The sequence below is a fragment of the Carcharhinus amblyrhynchos genome, chromosome 1 (genome assembly GCF_965287045.1).
Source record: "Carcharhinus amblyrhynchos chromosome 1, sCarAmb.v2.hapA, whole genome shotgun sequence".
In the NCBI taxonomy this organism is placed as follows: domain Eukaryota; kingdom Metazoa; phylum Chordata; class Chondrichthyes; order Carcharhiniformes; family Carcharhinidae; genus Carcharhinus; species Carcharhinus amblyrhynchos.
This window is the reverse complement of record NC_137324.1, coordinates 96,841,140-96,855,316: the sequence shown is the minus strand read 5'-3', so window position 1 is coordinate 96,855,316 and position 14,177 is coordinate 96,841,140. Positions and strand designations below refer to the sequence as shown.

The following is a 14,177-nucleotide window of genomic DNA, read 5'->3' as shown; positions in this document are numbered from 1 at the left end:
TTCTCCAGAGTCTTCAACATGTCATTGATGAAGACAAACATCTCGCCAGGGCCATCCCCACACCCCCACTTCTTGCCTTCAAACAACTGCACAACAGACCACTGTCTGCAGCAAACTACCCAGCCTTCAGGAGCACAGTGACCACAACAGCACACAACCCTGCCACAGCAACCTCTGCAAGACATGCTGGATCATCGTCATGGATGCCATCATCTCACGTGAGAACACCATCTACCAGGTATATGGCACATACTCTTGCAACTCGGCCAATGTTGTCTACCTAATATGCTGCAGGAAAGGATGTCCCGAAGTATGGTACATTGGGGAGACCATGCAGACGCTATGACAATGGATGAATGAACACTGCTTGACAATCACCAGGCAAGACTGTTCCCTTGCTGTTAGCAAACACTTCAGCAGTTATGGGCATTCAGCTTCTGACCTACAGGGAAACATTCCCCAAGGCGGCCTTCACGATAGCCCAGAGTCACTGAGCAGAAACTGACAGCCAAGTTCCCCCGCCACACACACACACACACGAGGATCTTGGGTTCATGTAACACTATTTGTAACCCCCATGACTTGCCTAAACTTGCAACATCTCACTTACTGTCTTTAACCTATGCTTAATGCTATCTCCATTCACATTGTCTGCACGTTTAAGACTTGATTAGCCATAAAGACTCGCATTCTAATTAGTATTCTGTAAACTGTGTGTGCCTTTATATGCCCTGTTCTGATCAGAACTCTCCACTCGCCTGACGAAGGAAAAGCATTCCGAAAGCTTACGGTGTTTACTATCAAATAAACCTGTCGCCTTTTAACCCGGTCTCGAGACGTCTTCCTACGTTTGCGCATGCTCAGGGGCCGGCAGCGGTGAGAGAGCAGGCGCGGGCCTCGCGAACTGGTCCCACCCCCCCCCCTTGTTGCGTCACAGTCGAATGGATGAGCTCGCGCTGAGGGGCGAGCAGCCGGCGCTCGAGCGCTTGTCGGTGGGCGGAGGGGACGCGGCCTGTGGGTCCAGCGCCGCCGCCACCGACGCCGTCTCCTTCAGCCGGCGTGCCGGGAAGCCGGGCGGAGCCGTCCGCTTCCTGCCCCGGGACGAGGCAGAGGGCGATGGCGGGTCGGAGCTGGGCTCATCCTTTTCGCCGCTGCTCTTGTATCCGGAGAAGGAGCCGCTGCTGCGCTGCGCGAGCCCGCTGGACAGCTCCTGTGAGCATCCGCAGAGCCCCGGCAGCCAAGGGCCCGACCTCAACCACTTCCCCGAGGATCCCGACTTCACTGACATCGTCCTGCGGGCTGAGCAGGCGATCGAGAGCGGCGTCTACCCCCAGCGGATCTCGCAGGGTTCGAGTGGCAGCTACTTCGTCAAAGATCCCAAAGGGGTGAGTCTGGCTCTGGGCTGGGGGTGTCGCCCCAGCTCCGGGCCGGGGATTGGAGATGTGTCTGCTTCCTGGTCTGGCAAGAGTGAATTTCCTTAACAGGAATTTGTGGGGTTAGTTTAAATCAGCTGTTAATTAACGGTCAGAAGGTTTTTGATACTCGCGAGTCGGCAGCAGATTGAATTTAGTTTATTATTGAAGTTTTTTCTGTATTCATAGTCACTGGCAACGCCTCTGTAATGCTGAGTACTGTCAGCTTAATTAACTGCCCCTAACTTAGACTTTCCCACATTACACTACTGATTCCACTTCAGAACTATTTAACTGGATATAAGGTAGTTGTAGAAGGTGTTACATTAAGGCAAGTCTCCTCCTTTGTTTTTTCGCTTGGATCCCTTATTACGTTTATTTACTACCTATTTTGTAAATCTATGGAGCAGGTAAGTAAGATAGTTTAGCCTTCAGATTCAGAATCGTAATCCTAATAGCACAGGAGGCCATTGGACCCATCATGTCAGCACCAATTCTTGAAAAGAACAATTCACTTTTCCTTATAACGTTGCACTTTTTTAGTTAATTGTCGAGTTCTCCTTTGAATGCTTTGATTGAATGGGTGGCACAGTGGTGAGCATTGCTGCCTCAGTGCCCAGGGATCTGGGTGTGATTCCAGCCTTGGGTGACTCTGTGTGGAGTTTGCATGTTCTGTGTCTGTGTGGGTTTCTTTCAGATGCTTTGATTTGATTTGTTGTCACATGTATTGGTGTACAGTGAAAAGTATTCATTCTTGTGTACTATACAGACAAAACATACTGGTCATATAGTACATAATTTTCTCCTACAGTCCAATGATGTGCAGGTTAGGTGGATTGCTAAATTGCTCCTTAATGTTCTAAGATGTATAAGATAGGAGGATTAGTGGGTTGTCGGGATTAGGTGGCAGGAGGACCTGGGTAAGATGCTGTGTTGATGCAGTCTCACTAGGCTGAATGGCCACCTACACTATAGGGATTCTATGAATCTGCTATCTCTATATTCTGAGACAGTTGCACTTTAGTCCATTCCATCGTCCCCAACCCTTCAACCCCTTCTCATGCAATCAGTGCCCCTTTACTTCCTCACCATCCAAAGCCCTAAGCATTCCTTTCAGACGAACGAACATTTTACTTGCATTCTTAATTTGGTCATCTGCATTTGTTGCTCCCAATGTGATGGTTTCTGCATGGTGGAGACTTATGCAGACTGATTGACCTGCTTTGCAGAACACCTTCACTCAGTCCACAAGCATGACCACCACCTTCCTGTTGCTTGTCATTTCAACTCACTGTACTGCTGTCATGGCCTCATCTTCATCTTTGGTCTAACGCAATGCTCCAGTGAAGCCAATCGTAAACTTGGCGGAATAACTCATCTTCCAATTAGGTACATTTGTCTTCTGAACTCAACCTTGAATTCAATAATATTAGAATGAAAAGACAAAAACATAAAAGGGATCAGATGGAGGAAAAAGTTCAATGTGTCCCAACACACACCTTTTCCCCACAGGGCCATCTGTCACTTGTTCTTGAATTTTGCTTTCACCTTGCACTGATGTTTGTTGTCTTAATATATTCTGCTATTTTGCCTTTGTCACACCTGGTACCACCTTTACAAATACCTTGTGTCCAGGACATGTTGACAAAGTTCAGTACCATTGCTTAGTGGTACCAAAAGGCAGAAACACTTTCCTTGCAGGTAACCTCACTTTCTACTGTACTTGCATTAGATATTGTAAATGCTGGTGAAGCCTAAATATGAACAATGTTTAGGTGAACCAATACATACATAACTCATTTGGTTCCAACAAAGCAGTAAAAAACCCAGAATACCATTTGATTAAAAAAAGATGGAGTTGTTCAGCCTGAATCACTGAACAGCCATTATTCTGTACATGTAAACACTTCTTGTTGTCAAAGTGGTGGATCTTGATGCCCAGTAATGCTACGTAGGTTCTAATAGTCTATTTGAAAAATTTAGAACATTGTGTCTTCAGTTTGAAATTGCAAACTGCTAATTCGAGATGCTGTTAGAATATTAGCATCTTATACATGAGGACTTTGTTTAGATTGACAAAGCTTTGAGTAGTATTGTGTATACATAGAACCATGTGTTGACTGACTTGAACCTCCATTTAAAACAGTTTGACATGCCAGTTTCTTCTGCAATCTAGCTACTGTTGGACCAACCATAAAATAAGCGGCCACTTGATACAATGATATAAACAAACATTTTTTTAAAGTTTTATTATTTGGTGTCACAAGTAGGCTTACATTAACACTGCAATGAAGTTACTTTGAAATCCCCTAGCTGCTACTCTCTGGTGCCTGTTTGGGTATACTGAGGATGAATTTAGCATGGCCAATGTATTTAACCAGTGCGTCTTTTGGACTGTGGGAGGAAACCAGACCACCCACAGGATTCCCACACGGGAGAACATGAAGACTTCGCACAGATGGTGACCCAAGCCAGGAATCGAACCGGCTGTGAGACAGCAGTGCTAATCCACATCTGTGTAAATTGTTGTAATCCCTATAGAAACTGATCTCTTTTAATAAGAGATGAATTTTCTAGTGTCCTAATTTGCGCAAGATTTCATATCCCAAGATATTTACAGTAACAAACTCAATTAACATGGGCAAAACTTTACTTGGCAATTAATAGGCTAAACTGCAGAAATATGCCCTAGTAACATCTTGACCCAATATCCAAGTTACTTGTATGTATTACAGCACATTGGCAGTGGATACATTGCCTTATATTTCAAGTCCCAAGTGTCCATTGACGATTCAACAAATTGTCCTCTCCCTGCCCCACCAGATTGAATTTTCCAGTGTTCTTTTAAACAAAGTCCCCTTTCGTTTGATCTTTTCAGAGTACTTGAATGGACTTATAACAGCAAGACAGTTCTTGGGTTTGTTTGGGTCTTCCGCTCTCCACAATATATTTTGTCCCTTTGACCAAGGATTTTGTACTCACTGGCTCTCTCGCTGATCAACCTGAAAGCAGTACTTTTTCTTTTGGTCTGAGTCTGCAAGCAGCAAGAACAGCTGCCTTATTTGTGCTGTTCGTAAGTTAAAATTTGCATCAAACTCAGGACTTGACATGGACCCGCCTGTCCCCATGACAATCAGATCTCGCATGGGTCCAGTACAACTTCACACCACCTACTGCATTCTATTGAACCTTAATCTAAAAGAATATAAAATGCAATCATACTATGAAGTTGAGTAGTCATAAAATAAATTTTAATATGTTAGTGGGCTCAATTAGTCACAACTTTTCCTTTGGTTCAGAGTTGAAGGGATAAAGCTGCATGTCCAGACTTCATGGGCTGGACTGAGATCCCATTGCAATATAGAATATTGAAGAAACCACCTTTGGATGGGTAAAGTCTATTTGAGCCTCTATTTTAAAGCACTTTTGAAACCTAATGCTGTTCAGCAAGTGTTCCCATGTTGCCTATGTCAACACTTCTCACTTGAATAAAAGAAAACCAAGGTATATAAAGGCTTCAGTGTTTGAAATACTTTTGCAATGTTGCTATGTGGATGTTACTTTGGAATGTTTTTGAAAGCCACAGTATAAATCAATTTTTCTTTTTTGCATGCACAACCCTTTTCAATTGTCTTTAAATAGCTGGTTATATTACATTTTCTGTTTTGGAAAAAAATATCAAAGACGGTGCTGAATGTTATTCTGAGCAAAATGCTATTTTATGTAAATGAATTTGAATCACCCCCTCCATCTCATGCAAAAACTGTTATCCGTCAAGGTGTTTGAACGTGAAACCGCTCTTAACCAAACTTAAGCTTTTAATACTCCTATAGAGATTGTAGGCCAGTATTTAATAAGAGGCAGTGAATCTGGATTATTTGGCCATGCTTGGTGAGTGGTTGACAAATGGATTTAAAAGCAATTCAGGAGCCAGGAATAAAATAACTTTATTTAAATATGTAGCCTGTGTTCTCAACGTAAATGTCAGCTATATAACAAGAATTGGACCTAGAAGTTGTGCTACTTTAGGCTTCTGACTTTTGGGAATTAGGAAAGTATGTATTTAACATTTTTTTCTAAAAATGATTCATTGTTTCAAACAATCGCCTTTTCAGTTCAGACCATTACTGTGAAACATAGGATACTGTCTAAATTTTTGATACTCTTTCCACCTCTCTCTCTCTCTCTCTCTTTCCCCCCCCCCCCCCCCCCCCCCCCCCCCCGATGTGACTACTTTTTCTAACTCCATTCAATCAGACTTCTAAGTAGTGAGAAGTGGGACAGTATTTGTTCTTGTACTCAAAACTGCTTCATTGTCTTGGGTACACTTCAGTTTTGTAACGAAGTTGCTGGTACAAAGGTTGCTATTGTTGACTGGTTGGAGCTTATTGCTCATCTTGCTTGGGTTAAAGTTTATTTATTAGTCACAAGTGGGCTTACATTAACACTGCAATGGAGTTGCTGTGAAAATCCCCAATTCGCCACACTATGGCACTTGTTCAGATATGGTAAGGGAGAATTTAGCATGACCAGTGCACCCAACCAGCGCATCTTTTGGACTGGGAGAAAATGGGGGCACCTGGAGGAAACCCATGCAGTTGCAGGAAGAATCTGCAGACTCCACATTCTCCATTAACAATGACCCAGCCGGAATTGAACCTGGAGTCCTGTCGCTGTAATGTAGCAGTACTAGCCACTGTGAGCGGGTGGTGGTGGGCAGTGTGTGTGTGTGAGGGGGGTGGTATGCAGGGTGTGTGTGTGAGGAAAAATTTTTTTCATCCAGAGTGGTGAATCTGTGGAATTCACTACCACAAAGTAGCTGAGGGCAAAACGTTATATGATTTCAAGAAGAAATTAGATATTAGCTCTTGAGGCTAAAAAAAAATGGGGGCATGGGAGACAGGATCAGGATACTGAATTTGATTATCCACTGTGATCAGAATGAATGACGGAGTAGGTTCTATTTTCTGTTTCTTTGTACTCTTTCCTTGTTAATAAAGCCAAGAATGCCGTATCCTTTATTAATAGCTCCCTCCATTTGTCCTGCCACCTTTTGATGATTAATGCACATATACACCCAAATCCCTCTGCATTTGTATCCCTTTTAGAATTGTACTCTTTATATTATCTCTCCATCCTCTTCCTACTAAAATGAATCACCTTGCACTTCTCTGCATTGAACTTCACCTGCCAGCTATCTGCCCATTCCTCCAACTTGCCTATGTCCTTTTGAATTTAGAAACTTGAGGATCCCACGCAACCTGGACATACTCTCTTACACCACCTGTTGGGAAAAAGATACAAAGGTTTGATGCCATGTACAGACTCAAGAATAGCTTCTTCACTGCTGCCATCAGACTTTGAATGATACTACTTCATTAAGTCGATCTTTCTCAAAAAATCCTAGCTGTGACTGTAACACTAGAGCCTGCACCCTCTCCTTTCTTTCTCTGTATACAGTATGCTTTGTATAGCACGCAAGCAACAATACTTTTCACATTCTAATACTTATGACTATAATAAATAAAATCAATTAGTCAAATTCTCTTTCAATCCTAAATTGGAGTGTTGGGGGAAGGGAAGGTGGAAATAACAGCAATCAAGTTGGAAGAAACTATGAGATCCCCCCAAAAAAAAATCTGCAAATAAATCAGTGGCATATGAAGTTCAATGATGGTGGCACAGTGGTTAGCACTGCTGACCCTCAGCACCACGGACCCAGGTTCAATTCTGGCCTCGGTCACTATCTTTGAGTTTGCAATTCTCCCTGTGTCTGCGTGGGTTTCCTCTGGGTCCTCTAGTTTCTTCCCACAGTCCAAAGGTATGTGGGTTAGTTTAGCCATGCTAAATTGCCCCGTAGTGTCCCAAGATCTGTAGTTCAAAGGGAGGGCAAATACCTGGGGACAGGAACATAATAAGAACATAAGAAATAGGAGCAGGAGTAGGCCATCTAGCCCTTCGAGCCTGCCCCGCCATTCCATAAGATCCACTTTCTCCCCATAATCCTTAATTCCCTTGTCTGTCAAAAACCTATCTACCCATGACTTAAATATATTTAGCAAGGTAGCCTCCACCACTTCAACGGGCAAAGAATTCCAGAGATTCACCACCCTTTGAGTGAAGAAGTTCCTCCTCGACTCCAATCTAAACTGCACCCCTGCCTTATCTTGAGGCTGCGCCCTCTAGTCCTGCCGTCCTTTCTGAGCGGGAAGGATCTCTCTACCTCTACCCTATCCATCCCTTTCATTATCTTATACGTCTCTATAAGATCCCCCCTCATCCTTCTAAACTCCAATGAGTACAGACCCAGTCTATTCAGTCTCTCTTCATCGGCTAACCCTTTCATCTCCGGTATCAGCCTAGTGAACCTCCTCTGCACTTCCTCCAAGGCCAAAATATCCCTGCGCAAGTGCGGCGACCAAAACTGCACACAGTACTCCAGCTGCGGCCTCACCAGTGCCCTGTATGGTTGCAGCAAGACCTCCCTGCTTTTATATTCTATCCCCCTCGCTATAAAGGCCAGCGTCCCATTCGCCTTCTTGATCACCTGCTGCACCTGGAGGCTGGGTTTTTGCGACTCATGCACAAGGACCCCCGGGTCCCTCTGCACCGTAGCATGCTGCAGCTTTTCACCCTTTAAATAGTAACCCCTCCTACTATTATTTCTGCCAAAGTGGATAACCTCACACTTGCTAACATTGTACTCCATCTGCCAGGTCCTCGCCCACTCGCTCAGCCTATCCAGATCCCTCTGCAGACTTTTCACACCCTCCGCACAATTTGCTTTTCCACTCATCTTTGTGTCATCAGCAAATTTCGTCACCCTACACTCAGCTCCTCCTCCAGATCATCTATATAAATGGTAAATAGCTGAGGCCCCAGCACCGATCCCTGCGGCATTCCACTAGTCACCAACTGCCAATCGGAATAGCACCCATTGATACCAACTCTCTGCCTCCTATTAGGCAACCAATCCTCTATCCATGCTAACACCTTACCCCCAACTCCATGCCCCCTAACCTTCTGTAGCAACCTTTTGTGCGGCACCTTATCAAACGCCTTTTGAAAATCGAGAAACACCACGTCCACCGGTTCCCCTCTGTCTACCGCACTAGTCACATCCTCAGCTGGTGGGATTGTTGTTAGTGCTGGCTCAATGGGCCGAATGGCCTCCTTCTACCCTGTCGGGATTCTATGAATAAGGCCAAATGTTACACGGAAGAAAAATTGGTTGCCTTGTATTGGTTGGAAATAGCCAACTGAAGTGGAACAGGATGATTGATTACAAATTTCAACGTCATTATTGTGAAGAAGCATTAAACAAAGCAATTTAATTATATTACTAGGTCAGTTGAGTACAACCTGGATGATGCGAAGTTCAGCTGGAACGCCATTGAATATTGTACTGAGTTTCAGTTGCAAGATGCACAAAAAATTTCAGTTGTAAAATTTGAGTTTGAATGACAAACGGGAAAAACTTGAACTCTTAAGGCTTAAAAGGAGGTCACTAACATCCTAAGTTGCCAGGATGGCTGAGTAGTCTAAGGCACCAGACTCGAGTGTGAGAGGAGGTGGTGAAGAAGTTTATATGATAACCTTATTAAATAGTTATACACACACATGCTAATTTAGAACACAGTTATGTATTAGAACAAGGAGACATTGGTTAAAAATGGTGAAAAGAAAATTTAGGACAAACATCAGGAACAATTCTTCAATGCTCTATTTTTGGAATCATCTAGATAGCCTAGTGGTTGCAAAGACTTTGGAATCATTCAAGCAATTTAGTTTGAATAACTGACGATCCAGGGAAGAAGTGTTTCTGCATCCTATATAGGAGTTAGATTGGGCAAAATGATCCATTCATCTATATTTATTCTGCAGCCTTCTGTTTGGACAGTTGAGGCATTCTTTCATGTTCTATCCTTTGCTGTTTTAATCCAGTGACTTGATGGATGTAGCAGCCCATATTCTGTAGAATAATTCGTGAAACACCTATTGTCCTATTTTGTTGCTGTTGAATCGCGTGTGTTAAATTTGATACCTCAACTGACCAAACGTCATTATTGATGAAACCTCCTTTTAAATAACCCTTCTATCTTCGCAACTTCCACTGTTATAATGCTTTTCACTTACAGCAGTAACCTGCATTTATATAACAGGATGAAGTGATGAGGGCACAGTTTCAGCAGCAGGTTAAGTTGTACATTGTTAATGAAGGCAGAAATCATCTGTGATGGAGTGAATTATGGGATTAGAACATAAGCTCCTGGTCAAACCTGATGCATCACAAATAGCATCAACAATATTGGATTTGACCAAGTACCAGAAAAGCAAATTTATTTCTTTCTGGTCTGCACATATCTTTGGTCCATTTCTTGCAACCACCTTTATCCATCCAATTTTCTCTTCCAACTATAGATGATGCTACCTCATATGATTTCTCTGTGGGGATTGTTGTGTGCTTGAATATTGCCATTGGTGTTAATTTGTGCTACCTACCATTCAAAATGGGACCACTGTGAATCATGCCTTCTTTCCACTGTTTTTGGTTGGTGTTTGCTGGCGTGCCCAAGTTCTTAAATGTTTCAACCATATTTCCAGTGCAGGGCAATCAGTGGGCATTCTTCTCTTGCTGTTGCATAGCAACACTGAATTTGATTTTGTGATTGAATCAGGTGACAAATGCTGTGAAGTTGTTTTTAGAGTTTTAAATCAGGCCTTTTCAGAATTCTTGAATATCATCTTTCTTTTCTCAGGGAGGGGAGTTTAATAACTCTGCCGCTGATGATATTGAGTATTGGAGTTGGGACAACTATCCAAGACATTGGTACGGCTGCATTGGAGTACTGCGTACAATTCTGGTCACCCTCTTATAGGAAGGATGTTATTAAAGTGGAAAAGACTTAAGAAGATGTTACTGGGATTGGAAGGCTTGAATTGTGAGAGGCTGGATGGTCTGGAACTTTTTTTTGCTGGAGCATGGGAGGATGCGGGGGTGACCTTTTTATAGAGGTTTATAAAATTATGAGAGGCATAGATCAGGTGAACAGCCACAGTCTTTTTCCCTGGGAGTCCAAAACTAGAGGACATGGGTTTAAGGTGAGAGGGGAAAGATTTAAAAAGAAGGGGCAGCTTCACACACAGGGTGGTGCATATACAGAATGAGTTACCAGTGGAGATGATAGAGGCAGATACAATTACGATATTTAGAAGACATTTGGACAGTACATCATGGAGACAAAGAAGAAATAGTCAACAGCTTCAAGTTTTTAGGTGGACAGAAAAGCTTCAGTCTTGTGACTTTTAACATGTTTAAAATAAACATGATCCCTTATTTGTATGAAAATATATTTTTGTGGCATGATGCAGTTTGCTTATTTTCTAATTAAAAATGCATGAATTAATTGCATTTAATACTGAACAAGTGGTGAAGTTTTAAGTCTCCTCGTGATGATAAAAAGCAAGTAGGGTAGGTGGCCTGTGGGGTCTTTTGCTCCACTTCAGTAATCTACAGACAAAATGTTTTGTGAATCACTGGTTTAATGCATATCTAATTGATAAATACCCTAACTTTATTGCAATTCTGTCAACAAGTCTCTGGGCAAGGTATAGGACAGTTTGGACAGCAATTTCCTCATTCCACTTTTATGTGCAGACGCTTGAATATTTGATAATCATTATTATCAATGCAACACTCAGGTCATATCTCCCAAGATGTTGGAGTGTACAGCAAAAGCTGTCTATTTTACAACAAATGAATGTTACATTTTGCAGCACTGACCCCTTGCCCCAGTCCTTTCAGTGAGAAAATTCTGGATCAGAACTTTTATAATCTGAAAAGTCTGGAATAAAATTTCTGATCCTGTAATTATAAGTCTCTTGTCTTTGAGATTGCCACGATCTTGTGCCATTTTAGTTTTTAATATTTGCGTATTTGTAGCCCAGTGTTTCCCCATTCCCACAATCACACCCTTGCCCTGCTCTACAGTTGTCTGTTATTAATGCTGTCTCTCAGATCATTGCATACTTGCTCTGCTTCTTTTCAGCCATGGGAGTAATCCAAGTCATGGCAATGCATTTTTGGATTTCAGTTTCATATCTTTGCCGATAGTAGTTGATGCCTGCAACCATTGAAATTTGTCATCATGCACAGTGATTTTATTGTAAATGCATAATAATAATTCTATATAAGTACCTAGCCTTTTTCATCTCGGCAATTTTGAACAGATGTGGTGGCACAAGAAATTCCTCTCAAATTGGGGTGAGGGCATTGTGGAGACTATTCACACAGACATGGCATAGCAAAGCAACATATCTAGTATAGAATGAGCAGCATATATGAAGTTTTTTTAAATCATGTCCTGTTTTCAAAATGATCAAGAACGGTGCACGTTTCGCTAATCCATTCTCAAGGCAAGAACTTTGATTTTAGCCAGTTTTAATGTCCCATGCACTTTTCCTTTTATATATTTTGTAATTATTGCTCATGCACTAATTTTAAATGTTGGATGCAACATTTAAACTTGGTATGTTTGAAATAAAGATTTATGAACTGGTCACTTATTCTCTTCCAGAAAATAATCGGAGTGTTCAAACCAAAAACAGAAGAGCCTTATGGGCAGTTAAATCCAAAATGGACCAAATTTTTCCACAAGATCTGCTGTCCTTGCTGTTTTGGCCGTGGTTGTCTCATACCTAATCAAGGTTATCTATCAGAAGCTGGTGCTTGCCTTGTAGATGAAAAACTGGGCCTGGGAGTTGTACCAAAAACCAAGGTATGTTACTAAGTTTTATGGAAATCGCTGAAGTAAATTGCAGAATTTTATCTTCTGCTGCTGCTTCCCTTAGAATCATTCCTGCTTTTCAACCCAGTTTCAGTAAGGCCATATGCCAAGAGAGGTGCCCTATGCACTGCACAAACCATTTCAGACTCAGTTTTAATGCAAATTCATGCCATATCGTGTTAATCCATATAAATTAGCCCCACTTTCTAAAAGCCTGTTCTTTATTTCCGATTTAATTTTAGTAAGTCCTCTCAAAATCTATATTTCAATTAAGACTTTGATTATCATATTCCTCTTTAGTTCCAAGCTATACAAATCTACCAGTAGATGGCTCTCATGTTGAGTCATATAAATTCAAGCATTTTGTTGTCAAACTACTATTTAGTGCAAGTTTTCTTTACTGCCTGTGTTATATAGCAATGTGCATAATCCTGCTTTTGAAGTGATTTTTCAATATATCTGTTCCAAGAGGTGAATTCAGAATGCTATTCACAGCTGATCCAATCTCAGAATCTGCCCCACTAATAATTCCATATGTTTTTTAAAACATAGGTAGTTTGGCTTGCAAGTGAAACATTCAACTATAATGCAATAGATCGTGCAAAATCTAGAGGGAAAAAATATGCTCTCGAAAAAGTGCCAAAGGTTGGTCGCAGGTTCCATAGGATTGGGCTACCACCAAAGGTATTAAACTTCAAAATCTTTTGTAAGTAATGACAGCCTGAGTTCTTGTAGTCATTTTAGTATCTTTTAGTTTGTGTGTGGTGTTTGCTTGAGTGTAGCAATAAGTTATTTAGGTATTGTATTCTGAATTTAGGCAATGTTGTTTTCAATGTGTGAAATGCTTTTTCCAACATTATGCTCATCACTGTTTGTTTAATTTCATTTTAAGAAGTCTCACAGCACTAGATTAAAGTCCAACAAGTTTATTGGGAGCACAAGCTTTCAGAGTGTTGCTCCTTCTTCAGGTGAGCGAAGAGTTGAGTTCACAAACAGGGTATATATGTATAGACGCAACTCAATTTACAAGATAATGGTTGGAATGCGAGTCTTTACAGGTAATCAAGCCTTAAAGGTACAGACAATGTGAGTGAAGAAAGGGTTAAGCACAAGTTAAAGTGGTGTGTATTGTCTCCAGCCAGAACAGTTAATGAGATTTTTGCAAGCCCAGGCCAGTCTTGGGGATACAGATAGTGTGACAGGAACCCAAGATCCCGGTTGAGGTCATCCTCATGTCATAGAATCAGAGGTTTACAGCATGGAAACAGGCCTTTCGGCCCAAATTGATAATGCCATCCTTTCTTTTATAAAACTCCTAAGCTAATCCCAATTGCCCATATTTGGCCCGTATCCCATTCCCATTCATTCCCATCATTCCCATGTAACTATTTAAATGCTTTATAAAAGACAAAATTGTACCTGCCTCTACTACTACCTCTGGCAGCATGTTCCAGACAGTCACCACCCTCTGTGAAAAAATTGCCCCTCTGGACACTTTCATATCTCTCACCTTAAACTATGCCCTCTAGTTTTAGACTCGCCTACCTTTAGGAAAAGATATTCCTCACAGACTGTGTGTGGAATTTGGCAATCAGTTTTTGCTCAGCGATTCTGCGTTGTCATGTGTTGTGAAGGCTGCCTTGGAGAACGTTTATCCAAAGATCAAAAGGTTGAACGCTCGTAACTGCTGAAGTGTTCCCTGACAGGAAGACAACACTCCTGCCTGATTTTGGAGGATTTTGAACACTTTAGTTATGGACATTCAGCTTCTGTCTTTCGGGTAAGCGTTCGCCACAGCGGCCTTCACAACAAACAACAACGCAGAGTTCCTGAGCAGAAACTGATAGCCAAGTTCCGCACACAAGGACAGTTTCAACTGAGATCTTGGGTTCCTGTCACACTATCTGTGACCCCATGACTTGCCTGGGCTTGCAAAATCTCAGTAACTGTCCTGGCTGGAGACAATACACATCTCTTT

The 14,177-nt window shown here is 41.9% G+C and overlaps 1 protein-coding gene across 1 annotated transcript in view; it reads left to right on the top strand.

The window, feature by feature from the left end:
* Positions 1–936: 936 nt before the first annotated feature.
* The window catches only part of pi4k2b (phosphatidylinositol 4-kinase type 2 beta), a 44,859-nt gene continuing 31,618 nt past the window's right edge, over positions 937–14,177 (top strand). Inside the window, exons 1-3 of the mRNA XM_080189309.1 lie at positions 937–1,385; positions 11,990–12,190; positions 12,752–12,883. Of these exons, the coding sequence (XP_080045435.1) occupies positions 942–1,385; positions 11,990–12,190; positions 12,752–12,883 (777 nt within the window). The 5' untranslated portion in view covers positions 937–941. The remainder of the gene's footprint in view (positions 1,386–11,989; positions 12,191–12,751; positions 12,884–14,177) is intronic.